This window comes from Colletes gigas, unplaced genomic scaffold, assembly GCF_013123115.1.
Source record: "Colletes gigas isolate AHSC1104 unplaced genomic scaffold, ASM1312311v1 Colletes_gigas_Sc00003, whole genome shotgun sequence".
Taxonomy (NCBI): Eukaryota; Metazoa; Arthropoda; class Insecta; order Hymenoptera; family Colletidae; genus Colletes; species Colletes gigas.
In genome coordinates, this window is record NW_025106632.1 from 1,528,061 (window position 1) to 1,546,188 (window position 18,128).

The following is an 18,128-nucleotide window of genomic DNA, read 5'->3' on the forward strand; positions in this document are numbered from 1 at the left end:
GAGGGGAGGAGAGGGAGGGGCAAGTGGGCGAGCGGGCTGGGAGGGATGGGAGGAGGAAGATGGGAGGAGGCAGGAAGAGGAGAGATGGGGAAAAGTGGTGCAGTCGAGGTATAATAGGTGGTACAGGGAGTTGGTGGGACGGGAGTTACCGGGGTACCTGAAGGCAGGGTGGGGAGAAGTGAGGTATGGAAGGCTAGCTAGGTATAGGATGGGGAACGAGATGAGGGGGGGGAGGTACTGGGGGGATGAGGAAGAGAGGAGATGTAGGGTATGTGGTTGGGAGGAGGAGACATGGGAGCACGTTTTGGAGAGATGTACGGGGGATGAGGCAGAGGGAAAGGGGATCGGGGAAAGGATAAGGGAGATTTTGGACGAGGGAGGGGGAGGGGAGGGGTGGATAAAGAGGCTGGAGGTCAGGAGGAAAGAGAAAGAGGTGGAGAGGGGGGAAGGGGGGGATGAGGGGAGGAGTGAATGAAGGAATGGAATGCAAGGGCGGAAATGGAAGTCGACGGCGGGGAGGGCGAGCGGGGGTGGAGGAGTGGGAGAGAAGGGAGGAGGGAGAGAGGGAGAGAGCGAGTAGCGTAAGGTTAGGCTAAGAGCGTGCGGCGAAGGGAGATGAGAGAGAGAGAGAGAGAGAGAGCGAGTAGCGTAGGATTAGGATAAGAGCGTGCGGCGAAAGGAAATGAGAGAGAGGGGAAAAGCGGCGGGGGGAGGATGTAAGGGCAGTGAGGAGTAGAGTAAGAGTAGAATAAGTAGGATAAGTAGGATAAGTTAGGTTAAGGGAGAGATGGAAATGTAAGGTGGGGAGGAAGTGTAACCCTAAGGGGAAGCAGGAAATAAATCTATCTACATATAATTGTTTTTATATCACACAGTGAACATGATTTCAAATTTCATATATAATTAAAATATAATTCAAACATCATTGCTTGATTTTAGTGAACAATTTTTTTTCACGACCTTTGAATACAACCTTTTTATTAACTATCTTTGATTTTTCTTCAACCGGAGAGCTTTTCTCGTGAAACGCATTGTATAACATTTGTGCATCGTTCTTATTTTCGATCATTTTCGTAAGTTCCTCCTGCAAAATATGTAAATTTAAAATTTTGTTTAAATAAAATAATGCAAAGTATTATTTAAAAACATGATGTGAACTAATCCTAGAAAATTTGATATACAATTATATGTATATTTATAAATTATAAATTTAATACCTTTGTAAGCGTATTGAGATGATCTAATGATTGTCCTTTATTCAAAATTGTTTCCAAATTTTTGGTGGTAACTCCTGGTAATTTGGCAACTAAATCTTGAATGCGTGGATTGAATTTTTCCGGTGCCTGTTTATTTTCTTCGAATCCAATTTGAGCAGCTATAGCTGCATTCGGTTGATTATTTCCTTGCTACAAATTTTTATTGAAAATTAATAAAACGAGTAGAATAACGGTGACCTTTTGTTCGTTGTAATTTTATTTTATTACTTTTAATTCTTCGAACAATTGTGCTGTTGCATGAGGACCAGGAGACCATACGAGTTTCAATCGAGGAAAATGTAAAGTCAATAACTGAAGTTTTGAAGTTACGAACATATTCTGTACATCTTTACTAGCATAGTAATAGCCCTGTAATTACAAAATTAAAAAATCTCAAATACTTTTCATAGTACAGAAATAATATTTACCTGAAAGCAGAATGATTTATTTTGATCAAACTCTATCAAAAGCATTGGTTTGGCATAATGTCTTGTCATAGAAACAGCTTGATTGTATAATCTTCCACTGTTCAAAGAACCAATTAAATCAGAAATACTTTTCCTTTCTACACAAATTTCCGGTGATAAAATATAATCTCCAACCTACAAACAATATTAAATAAAGAAAATATACCATGAGCAGTGGTCGAATTCATACCTGCAACGTTATAGGTTCAATTGTCATGCCTCGTGTATATAGTATGGCAGGCAGCTCACTTCTAAATTCTCTTATGTCAACTATTACAGTGTTAGGAAGTTCAGGCTGAGTTGGAACTCCACCTTTGCGTGTATTTTCTGTCGCGTCTGTATCTGTTTCCGGTGCAAGACTCGAATAATCAGACTTTCCATCTTGCTCCTCAGGAATGACCATAGTCTGAAGAATAAAAACATACAATTAGGATACATATAAACACATATAAATTTATAATATAGTAACATTACAGTTTTAGCATTGATTAATTTGTGAAATGCTTCTTTTTCTCGTCGTAGTGATGTAAGATATTCCTGTTCTTCTACAGAACCTTCATAAATTAAGAAATATACTTTCAAATCTATCGATGGATTATTATTTTGATAAATCTGAAAAGGTATACTTATTCAAATATCCATAACAGTATTTCGTTCATAAATTATCTAAATCTATTTCAATACATACTTCAATTTGCCGCACAGCCGAAATATCAGCTACGTACATAACAATATTATTTGGCATATGTTCTGCTAAAGCGCGATGTAAAGACATTGGATCACCGTACTTCTTCAAAGATTGTATTATGATAACAGGCGCGTTTGTTGTTACATTTGTTAAATCCAAGTCTGCCATCTATTAGAGGAACATAGGTCATATTACATTTTTCACATATTTATATTAAATCTCCATTAACCCTTTGACTACAGACAGTCAAAAGATTAAATGGTACAAAACGATATATGTAAATCTTACCTGTGAACAATCCTCAAATAATGTTTCATGCTTGTTATCGTCTGTTGATGAATTAGATTGATTTTCTTCGTTAACTTTTTGAGTTAATACGTAAGTATCTTGTTCGTTATCGTTCGTATCATCCTCCTTATTTTTCTCATCAGACGATGATTCTTTTTCTATAGTCTCGCTATTACAATGATCAAATAAAGTATAATTAATGATAGACGCTTTATAGTATATTAATTTCGCATTAATTACATACTTTATTTTTTCTGTCCCTTTGTAAGAAAGTTTCTTCATCGCCTCGTGAAGTAAATATTCTTTGAAACCCTTAGTTAACAAATTTCTTAACTGATAACATATAATACGATCGTGTACTAAAATAAGAATTTTTTCACTATTTCCGTCACTTCCTTCTTTTTTATTTTGATGCTGTACTTCGAGCAACACTTCCGTTAAAGCCTTCCATTTTGGATTTTCTTCGGGTTTAAATTCTGTACACAATTACATTCGATTACGGGAAAGATAATGTAAATATTCTTTTATCATAAATTATGTAAATAATAGGGTTACCATTCTTTTCATTGTAAACTCTATTCTTTCCATTTTTGAACAAGCTGTCTACAGAATCTAACATTAACCACCCACTATTTTTTACAGCATATTCCATAGTACGTAAGCGGTTTAACATTGCATAAAATGATACACAATCCTCATACGTTAAACATCTGCATATTTTTATACAAATATTTCTGTTTTTTAAAACAAGTTACTCTTTTTAACCAATTAGGATATATAAATACTTACGCGAGAAGAGCTCGTAACGTCTTTAAATCAGAGAGTAATTGTTTTGAAGTTGAGCTAAGCTGATGCCAAATAGGATCTAACTGCGATTGCAATTGCTTGTGAAACTTTTTAGCTATTGCATTTTCAACGGTTAATTCGTCTAAGTCTAACTGCAAGAATAAATTGTAAATGAGATTTAATATTCTTTGTATAATTTGTTAGAAAAATTTCTATACCTACATATTTATTAAGTCTTTTCAGTTCTTTTACCACATAGTTCATCACATCGAGTAAACAAGTTTGAATGTTCAACATTTTTTGTGTAATTTTTACATGCAATTCGATGACCTCCGGCTAGGTAATAAAATAGTTTTGTGTAATTTTTAATATAAAGTGTACGTCATATCGTAGTAGAACAATACAATGAAATGTTACCTTGTGCTTTGCTAAACTATTATTTACAAGTGTGTGAAAACGTGGCCATAAATACAATTGTTTGACAAATAAGGCTTTCATTATTCGTTCTACGTGCATAAATCCAACAGTGAATGCTAATGCAGAGTTGGTAAATGCTTTTATAAAACCAGTCTATAAAAATTCATTGAATTAATAAAAACAATATCACTTTACATTATATATATACTAATCATTTTCTTTGATACATACTTTATTATTTTGTCTATATAAACGAAGAGCAAATGCTTCTTGATATGATCTTAAAATATTATGGGCTCTATATACAAGAATTCCAGTAACTAAATTTAACGGAACTCTATTTTTTAAAAGGTCTACTACAAGAATTCGACCTGATATGAATAACACTCCGCCTTCTAGATACATTATTGCTCTGTAATTATTTAATAATAATTTAATAAATGACATTGAAAACAAAGACTAAAATTAATATAGAAAAATATTAATTCCAACCTCTCGTCGGAAGAGCATTCAAAAGTTACAACGCGGGGCAGATGTTTCACTCCAAAAGATTTTAACATGTCAATGAAGTATTGTTCCTCATAATTCGTAGTCCCCAGGACTATAATTAGGTTTCCAGGATCTGTGTGAGCTCTTAATATATTTGCAAATACAGTTTCTATTCCGAGTCCCCTAAAATAACAATACAGTGATATATTATGTATCATATATGACACAAAAAAACAAAATAATATGTAATTACTTTGCTGTAACAACCAAACCATCCTCATGGAGTATTTCCAAAAACATTTGATTCTCGTATTCCAACATGATTGCTTATAAATTTACCTAGTAAAAATCATTGCAGTCACCTACCAAGCATAAACAACAAGAAACTATATAAATATTAACATTAATATGTTTTGTTCCTGAAACATTAAAAGTGAATTGTATAAAAAGACATAAAAAGTTGTAAATAAACAATTTCCCAACTTAGAAATATTATAATAATATTTATAAAATGTAATCATTTAACACTTAATATAGAAAAATAAACATAAATTAACATTTTATTAATTTCTTATAAAATACTCTCGAGGTACAAAAACTAAAAATTGCTGTATTAGACTAAACTATTCTTGATTTACTTATTAGGAATAAGAATATTATCCTCTCCAAATGTAGCAGATTGAGGACAATATTCATTAGGTTTATAAGTTGACTTTACTATTATTTACTATTAATTGGAATTTCATTGTTATTATAATATTTATACAAACCTGTTGCAAGTTTATCAATAATTTCTCCTTAAATACAAACACATAGGGTACCCACTAAAATAGGAATGATACTGTTTAATTAAAATAATAAAGTAGTTTGTAGGTATAATGTTACAAATATTACAAAATTTACCTTACCAAAACGATAACATTAAAATTCATCTTCATAGTCAGTGCAGTTTAACATGATTGATATGCAACTACAAATTTGTTCGACTTAATCCCCATAAAATACCATTTGAACAAAATGTAAAACGATTAACCTTCTTTAATATTATTAAAAAATAATATTGAATTAAGGTATAATTCAGTATAGCTCGTAGTACAGTCGATTGTTAGAAACTCGACTATGAATACGGCATTGAGAATACTGCCTTAAATCCCTCCGTTTAAAAACCGAATGTGATTTACATTCGCAGATGTCGCTTCAATCGTTAGGTTATGTTTAAAGATTTGAATTAAAAGTAATGTCAGTTAAAGTGTGGGAAACGAAGTATCGAAGTCCGTCGAATGTGTAATAACGATTAATTACTTGTTTACATCTTATAAGATACTCAGCGTAAGACAACTATAATTCTAAGGTATTTTAAGGTACGTGAAGCATATTATACATAAAATGAGGTTCTCTTACATTTGTGTAAATGAGAAACACAAGACTAATGTGAAAATTTTTTAGGGTGCAATTGACTATGATGCAAAATGAAACATTTAAACTTCCTTCCAACGTTCCAAAAGAATATAAGGATGTTGTGTTTAATACTTTGTGTAAAATGGAAGATCACATAGAAGCTAGAGGTTCAAGGTATGTGGAACTTATTGTTTTCGTTATTATAGAAACTGCTGAATATTCTACTACGTTATTAAAAAGATAATAACATGTTGTAGATATCAATGGAGCCTAGATGATTTTGAAATTGGCGCACCTTTGGGTCGTGGTAAATTTGGCCGGGTATACTTGGCAAGGGAGAAAACCACACAGTATATGGTCGCTTTGAAAACTTTGTATAAAGTGGAGTTAGTGAAGGGACGTGTGGAGAAGCAAGCAATGCGTGAAATTGAAATTCAAACACATTTGAAGTAACTATATTTGTTCGTTTTAGTTTTGTTCCAATATACATAATATATTATTTTCAGGCATCCCCATATTCTTCAAATGCTGACATACTTCCATGACCACAAACGTATTTATCTTGTATTAGAGTTTGCAGCCGGAGGAGAATTGTATAAAGAATTAAAACGTCAACCTCACGAGAGATTCAATGAACATATGTACGTTCTCCCAGAACAATTTATAATCTAACGAACCTATTCGTTTTTTAATAAACTATCGTTTTGTTTGTTAGGTCTGCAAAATATACTTATCAAGTTGCGGACGCGTTGGAATATTGCCATAGCAATAATGTGATTCACAGAGATATAAAACCAGAAAATTTGTTGCTTACGTCTACCGGTGACATAAAATTAGCAGATTTTGGCTGGTCTGTTCATGCGCCATCGTCCAAGTGAGTTTATTAAAAATTACTTTATTTAATAGGCTCGGAAAAGATATAAAAGAAACACTATTAAGAATATACATGACTGCAGGAGAAATACATTGTGCGGAACACTGGATTATTTACCACCAGAAATGGTAACAGGTCAAACCTATGATATATATGTTGATCATTGGTGTTTGGGTATTCTTTGTTACGAATTCTTGGTTGGTTCACCGCCTTTCCTTAGCGACTCGCAACAAGAAACGTATTTAAAAATAAAAACTATAAATATTAAATGGCCGGAACAGATTACACCTGGAGCAAGAGATCTTATATCAAAGGTAATTTCTTCTTGTACCCACGTTACTTCTGTCTTTAATACATTTTCTTGTTCATGTAAATCGTAATATATATTTTAATTGCAGTTAATTAAACGAAAAAGCTCGGAAAGAATTTCTATGGCTGCTGTTAAGAAACATTATTGGATAATGAAATACAAGGAAGTACATTGGTAGAAAATATTTAGTTTCATTGGGATAACTATTAATTGTAAAGTTTTTAGACGAAAAGTATTTTATACGTATCATATTTTACACGACCAACTTTTTCTTTTCTGTAATTGAATTTATTGGAAATAAGGTGGTGGAATAAAAAACAATCGATCGATATTACTTTTAACTAAGCTTTAATATTATTTGAAACACTTGGAAGGCACGTCTGCATAGTTTGAAAGAAACATTCAGATTGAAAAGATCATAAACAAGCCAAGGAAGGGACACAGATGTACTCTGTTGATTTGTATCTCGAAACGCGATACGCAACACGCGCGTCGATGGTTTTTGTCGAGGAAAGAAAACTTTCTCTTTTAGAAGAGACAAACCAACAGAATGTAAAAGGTTTTAATTGGGCTGAAAATATATTTCAATCAATTTCAACAAGTACACTTAATATATAAGTACAGTAATTTACATTCTTTATAATTACAACAATATTCAATATATTGAAACAATTGTCATGGCCAATTTAAATTAATACCTGTCACATCCAATGCGACAATATCAACGTCGGCATTAAGAATGTCGCACAAACTTGGCTTGGTCCGTCCAAAATCGCCGTGCACAAATTCTTTCACATACGTTCCAGCTTGCGTTTTAATATCCAATACAAAAAACACACTGGCGTCTTCGTTTGTGGTGTTCAATAATGTCTTCAACTCTTGAGGCTTTGCCCAGCGAGCTCTCATTTCATATATTAAACGTATTCTCGGACTAAGAGGCCGTCTATGCAAGACTCTAACCGGTGTCTTTTGTACTATCTGTACTCGTTTTAGATCGTTCAATTTTTCAAGGGGTACAGTGTCCTTAGGTATATTACGACAGATGCAAAGCGCTCGATAAAATTTTGTTTTAACATTTTCACCTTCCTTTAGTGTTTTCAAATCAAGTCTAGATAAAACTTTTAAATTTGACGCGATTTGTACTTGTTGGGAAGAGTGATTAATTTTATCGACTAGATCCGATAATGCCTTTTCCGTTATTTTGGAAATTCGAGGATTTATTAATTCAACCGCGAACGGTCTTCCAGAGTGTATATTTCTAACGTCCACATCTTCCCGTCCAGACGATAAAAATTTAATAGCTGCATGTGTGTAAAATTTATATTAAAAGTTATATTTTAAACGAAATTGTTTCTTGCATCAAATACTCAACTTACATTGAGCTCCTATAGCTTCAGCGATAGGATTGCACAGTATATCTTGAACAGATGTTTGCATCTTTTTTTCACCATTTATAAACCACGGTGTCTGACTAAGCTCTCTGGACAGTTTGTTGTATCGACCTAAATTTATGATACGGGATATGTATGATTTATATTATCTTTATATTTCCAATATGATACATTACCTCCTACAAATATACTTGAATGCGAACACATAATATTTTCTACATCAGCGCTTGCAGTTGTCTCAAGCGAGAAGTCCTTAAAATATTCAGTAAATTCTTCGTCCGTTATACTGGTCATTAAAGTTTCTATACTTTTTTTACTAAATCTAGTATCATTAAACTTTCTTTTTCGTTTGTTTACCACATTTTTTGTCCCCTTATACTTGCTTAATCTACAGCAAAAAGAAATGCCATTAATAGTGCTGTCTATTTTAAATGAAAACACAAATGTTATTGACTTACAAGACTTCGCATTCTTTCTCGTTGTATTTATACGATAAGATGATTTCAATGAGGAAAGCGGAAGGTGTTGTTACATCCACTTTCTTTTTAATAGCCTGTTCTACTTTAGGAATGACTACCAATTTCCAAATATCTTTAATAGTTTGTATTTTTGTTTTGAGGCTGATCAATGTATTTTCTGAAAGACCAAGTTCAAGGCTGCACTGCATGTGTAATAAGCGCTCTCTAAGGCCCACGCACGTAGGTATTGTTAACGCGGTTATAAATGTCTCGCTGTCATAATTTTGTTTTTCCACTTCTGCTTGAATCTATTTAGAAAATTATTATTATACTTTTGCAACAAAATTTTTGTTTTTTGAAACACTAATTTTTGAAACAATATATTGCAATGATAAAAATGATATTTAAAACTTGATCAGTGTGTTATCTTATGCTATACATAAAACATTTTAACTTACTTTTTGAATAACAGATTCTTGCATTGGTTTTTGAAGAATCCCCAAGCAAGCTGGACAAGGCTTTTCATCGTTAGAAGAAGTATTTTCTGCAGCAATATATCCTAACTGTGGAAATGATATTTTGTCAGAAAAATGCAAATAAAAAACATCATAAATGTAACTTACACTATTTGCAAATTTAAAAGGATTCTGAAAACACTCTGGTGAATGCCAACCAATGAAACGAAAACAACATCTTAAGCAATAATTTCGTTGCTGCAGAAAACCAAAGATGCGCTTCTCTTCTTCGGCGGAAAGATTCATTTGTAGATGAAATTCTACAATACATTTTAATATTCAACATGAATTAAATTGCTTTTTGAAATAGTATCGTTTCCTTCTTTCGTAACATTCAAAAAATACAAAGTTTATGTTAACCTACCAACTGAAACGCATGTGCTCTAAAATAATCGACTATATTTGAAAAATTGACATGTCTTATCAGTGCAACATACTTCAAGCCAATCAGTAAAAATTTACGTAATTTTATATCGTTCTTTCGGTTATCAACAGTGCCTATCGGTGTTGAAAAGAGAGAAAATGCAACCCGGCACAATGTGAATCACGTTGAACGAAATACTTATGCCTAGGTACGCGATATTGTGAACGTGTTATCGACTGCAAAGCAGAATGACGAATGGTTAACAGTGTGGCCTATTTGTAGTGTAAATATTTGTAAATTTTATGTTTTATTTTGTTGTAACAAGTACCTGATGAATTCTTAGATGTAATAACGTACCGCGCAACGACATGCCGATATTACGAAAAAAATCAAGCAGAAAGACAAACACGGAGAACGAAAATAGCAGGTTGATTGGAGGTTAATTGTCATTTTACAATTATCATATCACCTAAAAATAGTACATTTCCTCGAATAATTATCTGTTTTGTATTTCTACGACAGATGTTACCATCGACGATTTCGCAAATACGTCGCGAACTCACGCGAGGTTCAAAAAGGCTGCAATGAACGTCTCCTCTGAAGGTTATTCCTTCTTTCTTTTATCCAACGCATTTCGATAGATTTCACCTCTGTATTTTTTCAGGAATCATTTTTATTTGTTTTACAGTGAAGCTGAAAGGCGCAACGCAAGACGAAGAGCTGCTAAATAAAATGAATGAAAATTATGCAGTTGATCCGTTCGATGTGGACAAATCTAAGAAGAACAGCAAAGGTAGATTATTTTGAAAATATCTTTTTATTCTGTTCAATTTTTTCCTCAAATTTTTCTGAAACTGTGCAGATGTGCTAACGAACGAAAGAAGAAATAGGAAATCAAGAATATCCGAGGCAAGTACGGAAGAAGAAACAGAAGGTAAGACACAGATGAAACGAAACTTATAAAATTGAGATCAGTGAAATTACAACGATAAAAATTGGATTATATTTTTAAAACGTTTAGTAGGTATAGACTATCCATTGGATGTGTGGTTTATTATATCCGAATATATTAATCCAGAGGCAGTAGGAAAGTTTGCTCGAATATGTAGAAGTTCTTATTACGTCACAACGACAGGCAAATTTTGGTTTCATTTATACAAGTCGTAAGTTAACTTTTTATATAAATAATATTTGTCATCTTGCATATTAGTACGATGATAATAAACGAAACGTGATTATAGTTATTATAGGTTTATACCTGGTTTACCCGAACGTCTTCAACCGCATTGCATGGTTCACATGCACGGATTACGTGCTTCTGTTATCAGAACGTTACATTACACTTACTTTGTGTTGAACAGAAAAGTTAATGATGTGTTCTACTTGCAACAAGATGAGCCACATTCCCTTGTAAAAAGAAAATGTTGTAGCATGTGGCACAAAGTAAGCAATATAAAAACACGAATGATAATATCTTACGCTAATTTAAATATTGCGATTTCTGTTAGGAAGGAAAATTGCGATGGTATTTTTATTTCAAATTAAAACAAGTACCGAACTCTAGTAGAAACACATTAAAAGAAAAACGGAAGAGTAAAACGAGAGATTTTCTTGAAATATTGGAAGATGTAACTGCAAATCCAGAAGAGGATTGTAAAGTACTTAGGGTATTTATCATTTTATAAAACAATTAACATTATAATACAGAGTTTATATTGTTGTGAAATTTATAGGTAATTTGTTTAAAATACAGTATGTTGCCACTGGTAATCGGCTTAATTTTACAATCAGTGACAATGACTTTGATGCCAGGTTTCAAGGAACATCGATTACAACTTGGTTTTGGAACATCAAACATCGCCAGCTCGTTAACGAACCAAGTGATTTTAAATAGCGTTGTTAATTGCCAAGTTTTAGATTGGTGGCACCCACTTTATCCTCACGAAGACACGATTACCACTATCGAATTACCACAAAGTGATTTTTGGGATCAGGACTAACATGTAAAAGAATTCCATATTTTACCAATGCGTAAATAAAATGTAAGCGCAACTTGTATAATATAAATATATGTATGTAAATAATACATTAATTTAACCGTTAACACGTTCGTTGCCAAGTCTACATACGCTATAGACGTTCTATCGAATGTTTTCATTCCCGTCTGAGGTCTATGTCAGATGAGTATTTTCGTCGGTATCTCTGAAAACCGTTAGCGGGTCTTAAATCGTAAATCTCGAACAGGAGAATTTCGATGATTTATTAAAAAGCGATGGGACAATAAACTATCGAGATTTTTTGTTTGAGACGCAGTTTAGGATCCTTATCCAACATGGCTCTAAATTCTACACTTACCATTTCAACGTTATTTGAATTTCTCACCAAATATCACTTCATTCTCTGATCGTTTAATTAATGGGCAAAAACAAAACTTGAAAAACTTGAAAAAGAGACTCGACGAAGGCGCGGTGGTAAACATATTAAGTAAATTTTTATTTCAATACTTGATCGTTGAAATTGCATAAAATCGCCAAAAATATTGAACATTAGACATACGTAAAATATGTTAATTTTTTTATTATGGATATTGTATAAAAAGTATTGTCATTAAACCTAATGTACACCTAGAAACAATAAATAGGTAATCTCGAAGAAGAAGAAGAAATGTTTTCGTTTCTTTGAGAACAAAAGGGAGCAATTGAAAAGAACATTACCTCCTTGTTGATGTTTCAGCGGCATGTAATAGCTCTTCTATATAGCGTACATTCGAAGTTGAAATCTCGATTTCACTAATCTGAAACATGCGACAAATTTTATGTAAGAGAAAATAAACGATTTGATAATAAACCTTACCATGTTCACATAAGCTTGTACATCAACTTGCAGTTGAATACGTATTTTTTCATCGTCGCTGATTCCTTGAACTTCAGAAGAAAGGGCACCCGTGGATTTGTCACGTATTTTTTTCAATCTCCTTAAACTCTCCTCAGTTTTTTGTACCGAGGTCAACACGTCTGTCACGGAAGCTAGATAACTAATAATAATATATACAAAATATAAATTTATTATAAAATAACGATGAAAATATTAACAAATACAAATAGTTTCTGTTACGACTCCTTACTGTTCAGTCAGCGAAGAGAAAGCTGATTCCAACCAGCAATTAACATTATCTGGTATAACTTTCTTGTAATTTGAATGAAAGTTAATGAGGAAAGCAAGCGCGTTCTTGACATAGGCGCATGGTTTTGTCGGTACGTCTCTCTTCGTTCGTCTAAATAATCTTGGAATGTCACTGACTTGTTTTAAATGAGTTACACATTGTCTCAAAAGTTCATTCACAATTTCTTCAGAGACCCATGGCAAAAGTGTTCTTAAATTTTCTGTAGTTTCGTCGAGAGAATCTACGGAAAAACGAACAAATAAGTTTAAACGATGTAATATCTAACGTTTACTAATATCTAACGTTCTTACCTTCTAATAATTTTAATACTCTTGGAGTTTGTTGTTTGAGTTTCTTTCGAGCAGTTTCCAGAAGGAAGGGAAGCATTTTTATCATTTTCTCTATATCCTTATATAAACATACTAAGAAATTAAGTTTCGTGGAATGTTCTGCTTTGTTGAAATTACCGACATCACTTTCCATCGACCATACCTTTGCACAAAACATCTAGTTAGAATCTATTATTTAAATATAATACATAATTTGAAAAATATTTCATATTAATACTTCTTTGAGCGCCGTTTGGGACCACGTTTGATATCTGGCACATATTTGGAGACCAAATTTCCAGAACCTAAAGATATAAGTTGGTAGTGATAATTTATGATATTTTACTATTTCTTTTTAAAGTTACTATTTTCATCATTAATATTAATGCTTACTGATGAAAGAGCTGATAAAGGTATATATCATCGGCCCAAATTCTTTGCAGATTCTCCCACACAACGTGCGTTGCGTGAAGAGAAAATTCATTTTGAGTGAGAGAATCCAAAGTTTCTTTTATGGATGTTGGCGATATCGATTTTGTTAAAATCGACTCAACGACACTACCTATTTCTTGAAATCGTATTTGAAAATATACTGGTAAATTCCACTTCTTCAGAAAGTTCTTATACTGTTCGTTCTCTTTTAATGCAATCAAAGAATCAGGCGTGACACATTCAGTTTCTAATTTTTCTAAAAACTCCAAAGTCGCTACGTATCTCTGAAATGATGAAACATTACGAAATAATTCTATTTTATTTGCTTCTTTTTATTTATTTACCGAGTGAAATAATACTGGATCTCCCGGAGCAAAAATACATTTTATGTATTGCTCAATTTTCTCTTCCACGTCGATCCAAAAACTGTTTACTAAGAAATTAAAGCCTTTTACGGAAAATCTAAAACAAAGATCAAACATGATTTGCATATAATAATGCATAAAATTGAATTTTATACGAGATAAGATGAAATTTATACCTATTAGGATGTAGTGTAATATATAAAAGTTGTTTGAGCTCTACACTCAAAATATTTAACAATCTGTTATAGATACTTTGCAAACCGAGTAAGTCAATTTGTATATTTTCAACATTGATCACGTTGTGGACCAGCGGACCAACAACTTCTTTTCTTACTAAATTCTCTGCATCCCTTATTTTGTCAAGTATGACATAAATTCTCAAACAACGAATTAACAGAGCTGAATTTTTTTCTTGTATACATGCTAAGAAAAATTCATTAAGATGCATCATGTAAGATTGCTCAAGTTGTTCGCCTTCCTATTGTAAAATTATTTCTCTTTTAATAACAATGGAAACAAATTGACTATTTGGTTTATTACACACGCGCATACCTTCTTCTTATCATTTATAATATCTAATTTACACCTGGACATGTGAAACTGTAACAGATTAAGTTCCGCGGCAGCTTGTTCTAAAATATCTATTTTAGTGGGGCTTTCGAGGAATGCATTTAGAGATAACACAGACGATAGCTTATTCAATGATTTATAAATATGTTGCAGACTAAACAGACTCTGTTTGTATTCTCTGATTTTTTTCTTCTCGTTTATATTATTAGAAACTGCTGCAATCTCGTCGTCTAACGTCTGCCGTACTTGCTGCCATAAAAGAAATGAAATACAGTTAGAGCATTACGCATAGACATTTAGCTATTTAAGAGTTTCTTCTTTAATTTACCATTACTTCTTCTCTTAATTGACCTAATGGTGTTTGCAGGTCATTGATAGCTGTATCTAGGCCAATCAAATTACTTGACAAGTTTACAAAATCTATGTAATCTCTGTTGATCAAATCAATCATCGCAGATCTCAATAATTTTAAATATATTCCCAAATCATCTCGCATTGTCTCCAATTTTGAACTTTTTCTGTGCTCTTGGAGGAAGGTATCGACATTGAAATTTTTCTGAAAATTACAAACCATCAAATTGATTTGTATTTGTATTGTTTGATGTTTGTAACAATAGCAATCTACCTGAATGAATTCAAGTTCCATGAAACATAAGTCTTTTGGAGCTTTAGGTAAATTAATATTTTCTTTCGACATGGTGAGGGAATTTTTGTATAGAAATGTTACTACTTCGTCGCATTAACTCTCAGCTTCTTGCTTGCAAACAGATTTATATAAACTGATGTATTCGCAATTTTTTATTCGAAGAATTCGATGCAGTGTGGTCAGATTTGACATAATTGGGTGCATCGACGGTGACACTAGACACGATGAACATGATCTACCGTAGACCGTAGATCATATCTTCGTTAGACGCTAAGGAAGTTCGTCGTTACTAGTGTCGTCGTTGATGCACTCAATTATGCCAAATCTGACTACACTGATTCGACGTCTGTAATAAGAATGAAAGTCATAAAACATTCATGAATTGAAAATGCAGAATGTTTAAGAAAAGTAGATAATCGTGTTGGATAAGAATTTATCAACGAAAACATTTTAAGTTAGATGACACGGAACAAAGCATGAATTGTTTATTTAACTTAAAATTACAAAACACGATCAAATTTATTGTTTAAAGTGCCTGAAATTTTGAACCATTTAAATCCTATCTTCTTTTAACGGCAATTATTGTGTTTACAGATAATTCTTAGGTAAACTTTAATCGTACATAGCAGTGTACAGAATATATATGTGTAGTGCAGCTACATGCGCGTGTACTCGTACAGCTGGACGAATAAATGGGATAACGATTCTATTCGCATAATCGACAGTAAATATCTATATTCGCATCGATACAAAGGCAGTATTGTAACACGAAATACGATTAAGAAATATTTGTAAAATTTCGTTTTTGTACAATTTTTCTTACGGAACGCTGGGGAATTTTCGGGGACAGAACATAGTTGCAAGCCATCTCTAAAGAGCTTGACAAGTTTTGCTAGTTTTAGTGGAATTTATTTTCAAAATGGCAGCTATAAGAAGATTGCAAAAGGTAATTCGAAGTTTCTGTCAGTAGGAGTGATCGTGTAGAAAATTCGATGTGTATAAGACCGATATAAAATATCATCGAAAATTATGGCACGTTTGTCGTGTAGGTCGATTAACAGAATTTCCATGACATCCCTACTTCTGATGACACCAAGGTTTTCGATCGTGATATAGAACGTTAATATTTCTATTATTATTCCTGAATATTTTCCGATTCTCAATCTTATTATGGGCATTTATGATTCTTTTAAAATTATCGAAATGCATTCGTTTACTTGCGCTGAAATTGTTCCCATTATCATCACATTTCAATGATACTTTCGGACGATAACTATTTTCCATTTTTAGGAACTCTGTGATATAAGAGCGACGTTGATGAAACATTTTACAAATATCCAAGTAGACGAATCGAATATTCTTACTTGGCAAGGCCTTATACTGCCGGTATGTTTTTGGTATAATAATTTTGGGTCTGGCGACTTAACCTAACCTAATCTTGCTTATAGAGATAATTATAAATGTATACAATAATATATAACACTTTGAGTTTAAAGATATTCATACGGTTGTATAAACAACTCTTAAAAGTATATCGTACACTGTAATACAAATTGCAAATGCATATGGCGCAACATTTTTATTAAATTCAGAATTTCAATTGTCTTTGTTCGAAACATTTCAGGATAACCCACCATATAATAAAGGGGCATTTCGTATTGAAATAAATTTTCCTGCAGAATATCCATTTAAACCCCCGAGAATAAACTTCAAGACAAAAATATATCATCCTAACGTGGATGAAAAAGGACAAGTATGCTTGCCGATCGTAAGTGCTGAAAATTGGAAACCGGCTACAAAGGCGGATCAAGGTAAACTTATATTTAAATTCATCTTGTTGTTAAGTTGAGAAGCATAACTGCCTTGGTTTATTTGTAGTTGTACAAGCTTTGATAGCGTTAGTGAATGATCCAGAACCGGAACATCCGTTGAGGGCAGATCTTGCAGAAGAATTTCTAAAGGATAGGAAAAAATTTTTAAAGAACGCAGAGGAATTTACAAAAAAGCACGCGGAAAAAAGGCGAGAGTCATCTTCCTCCAACGAATAACCATGAGTGGCTCTACTCACCATGATGCCTGCCGCCCGACAGCTAATTTAATTCAAGCCAACATAGACTTATGTGTTACATGAAAACAAGTTGAGATACATGTGTACAGTATTGGTTAATTACCAACAATGATATGAATACGTGCAAATTGTAATGTTTATAAAGTGGATTAATGAACTTGTCAGAGCAAAGTAAATTATGATAAACTAACTGTATGATATTGTATACAATTCGTATTTGCAACCGTTACGTGATCACGTTCTGTACGATTTTTAAAGGCTTGAAGAGTATCGCCTGTTCTTTTCTTTCTGCTGCCAGCGAAGCAGTAACAATTTTAAAACGTTGCATTTACATCTAATAGTGGGAAATACATTCTTGCAACTTTAATTTTGTCGATACATATCAATCGAGCCTGTAAACATTAAACAATCGTCATGAATGTACATAAATTTGCGTGATTATTGGAAATCAAGTTGATATTATAATCGCATTTTGATGTTAATTCTGGTAATGATATATTTCTATAGTGTTATATTGAAAACTTGATTTCACCTTTTAATGTACAATATTAATTTCTAACTCAGTAATCTCCTAAATAATATATAAAACTCCGGTAATCCCCCTAAATGATATTAATTTTTAACTTAGTAATCTCACATACAATTATAATTGATGGTACTACTTTACATATATGTAATTTTTTGTTTCTGATGTAACGTTAATATATTAAATATTAAGAAATTATGTTAGCATCCTTCTTAATTTTGTCGTGTCATACAAAGTATTGCAGCGCAGAATAATTAAAACGTTAATTCTAGAGTATTATAGCGACATAATAATATTATAATAGCAATTTCAAAATTTTTAATTTTCT

At 32.7% G+C, this 18,128-nt stretch overlaps 6 protein-coding genes across 12 annotated transcripts; 3 read left to right on the forward strand and 3 right to left on the reverse strand.

Moving 5' to 3' along the window:
- Nucleotides 1-372: 372 nt before the first annotated feature.
- LOC122404593 (DNA repair endonuclease XPF) lies at nt 373-5,439 on the reverse strand. Of its 2 annotated transcripts, XM_043408681.1 has the most exons (18): nt 5,300-5,439; nt 5,162-5,215; nt 4,645-4,753; nt 4,395-4,574; nt 4,134-4,314; nt 3,903-4,055; nt 3,708-3,821; nt 3,489-3,637; nt 3,255-3,409; nt 2,944-3,175; nt 2,700-2,868; nt 2,412-2,579; nt 2,198-2,335; nt 1,914-2,129; nt 1,685-1,858; nt 1,485-1,625; nt 1,218-1,406; nt 373-1,084 (listed from the first exon to the last, which is right to left on the reverse strand). In XM_043408681.1, the coding sequence occupies exons 3-18, from the start codon at nt 4,710-4,712 to the stop codon at nt 923-925; spliced, it is 2,589 nt and encodes an 862-aa protein (XP_043264616.1). In that variant the 5' UTR covers nt 4,713-4,753; nt 5,162-5,215; nt 5,300-5,439; the 3' UTR covers nt 373-922. The 2 variants fall into 2 exon arrangements, with proteins under 2 accessions (XP_043264616.1, XP_043264617.1); XM_043408682.1 differs by lacking the exon at nt 5,162-5,215 and having other exon boundaries at nt 5,300-5,369.
- A 174-nt stretch (nt 5,440-5,613) lies between these two features.
- On the forward strand, nt 5,614-7,276 carry LOC122404594 (aurora kinase B). Its single transcript, XM_043408683.1, has 7 exons — nt 5,614-5,752; nt 5,838-5,963; nt 6,047-6,238; nt 6,296-6,430; nt 6,505-6,663; nt 6,746-6,977; nt 7,062-7,276. The coding sequence occupies exons 2-7, from the start codon at nt 5,851-5,853 to the stop codon at nt 7,149-7,151; spliced, it is 921 nt and encodes a 306-aa protein (XP_043264618.1). The 5' UTR covers nt 5,614-5,752; nt 5,838-5,850; the 3' UTR covers nt 7,152-7,276.
- A 270-nt stretch (nt 7,277-7,546) lies between these two features.
- LOC122404963 (tRNA pseudouridine synthase Pus10) lies at nt 7,547-9,837 on the reverse strand. 2 transcript variants are annotated; one of them, XM_043409390.1, is made up of 7 exons: nt 9,702-9,837; nt 9,446-9,597; nt 9,281-9,385; nt 8,823-9,130; nt 8,568-8,752; nt 8,350-8,475; nt 7,547-8,274 (listed from the first exon to the last, which is right to left on the reverse strand). In XM_043409390.1, exons 2-7 carry the CDS (start codon nt 9,581-9,583, stop codon nt 7,649-7,651), a joined length of 1,488 nt encoding a protein of 495 aa, XP_043265325.1. In that variant the 5' UTR covers nt 9,584-9,597; nt 9,702-9,837; the 3' UTR covers nt 7,547-7,648. The 2 variants fall into 2 exon arrangements, with proteins under 2 accessions (XP_043265325.1, XP_043265324.1); XM_043409389.1 differs by having other exon boundaries at nt 8,541-8,752.
- On the forward strand, nt 9,787-11,713 carry LOC122404964 (transmembrane protein 183). 4 transcript variants are annotated; one of them, XM_043409391.1, is made up of 9 exons: nt 9,787-9,909; nt 10,045-10,139; nt 10,224-10,304; nt 10,390-10,494; nt 10,564-10,635; nt 10,723-10,864; nt 10,943-11,144; nt 11,210-11,368; nt 11,435-11,713. In XM_043409391.1, the coding sequence occupies exons 1-9, from the start codon at nt 9,902-9,904 to the stop codon at nt 11,699-11,701; spliced, it is 1,131 nt and encodes a 376-aa protein (XP_043265326.1). In that variant the 5' UTR covers nt 9,787-9,901; the 3' UTR covers nt 11,702-11,713. The 4 variants fall into 4 exon arrangements, with proteins under 4 accessions (XP_043265326.1, XP_043265327.1, XP_043265329.1 ...); XM_043409392.1 differs by having other exon boundaries at nt 10,726-10,864; XM_043409394.1 differs by having other exon boundaries at nt 11,514-11,711.
- Nucleotides 11,714-11,722: 9 nt separating this feature from the next.
- On the reverse strand, nt 11,723-15,409 carry LOC122404962 (conserved oligomeric Golgi complex subunit 2). Its single transcript, XM_043409387.1, has 12 exons — nt 15,186-15,409; nt 14,889-15,116; nt 14,543-14,809; nt 14,167-14,468; nt 13,970-14,087; nt 13,587-13,909; nt 13,432-13,498; nt 13,176-13,356; nt 12,826-13,105; nt 12,555-12,735; nt 12,416-12,495; nt 11,723-11,903 (listed from the first exon to the last, which is right to left on the reverse strand). The coding sequence occupies exons 1-12, from the start codon at nt 15,255-15,257 to the stop codon at nt 11,873-11,875; spliced, it is 2,130 nt and encodes a 709-aa protein (XP_043265322.1). The 5' UTR covers nt 15,258-15,409; the 3' UTR covers nt 11,723-11,872.
- A 386-nt stretch (nt 15,410-15,795) lies between these two features.
- Nucleotides 15,796-17,901, forward strand: LOC122404922 (ubiquitin-conjugating enzyme E2 L3). 2 transcript variants are annotated; one of them, XM_043409309.1, is made up of 4 exons: nt 15,796-16,152; nt 16,497-16,592; nt 16,831-17,017; nt 17,085-17,899. In XM_043409309.1, the coding sequence occupies exons 1-4, from the start codon at nt 16,126-16,128 to the stop codon at nt 17,252-17,254; spliced, it is 480 nt and encodes a 159-aa protein (XP_043265244.1). In that variant the 5' UTR covers nt 15,796-16,125; the 3' UTR covers nt 17,255-17,899. The 2 variants fall into 2 exon arrangements, with proteins under 2 accessions (XP_043265244.1, XP_043265245.1); XM_043409310.1 differs by lacking the exon at nt 15,796-16,152 and adding an exon at nt 16,180-16,325 and having other exon boundaries at nt 17,085-17,901.
- Nucleotides 17,902-18,128: the final 227 nt, after the last annotated feature.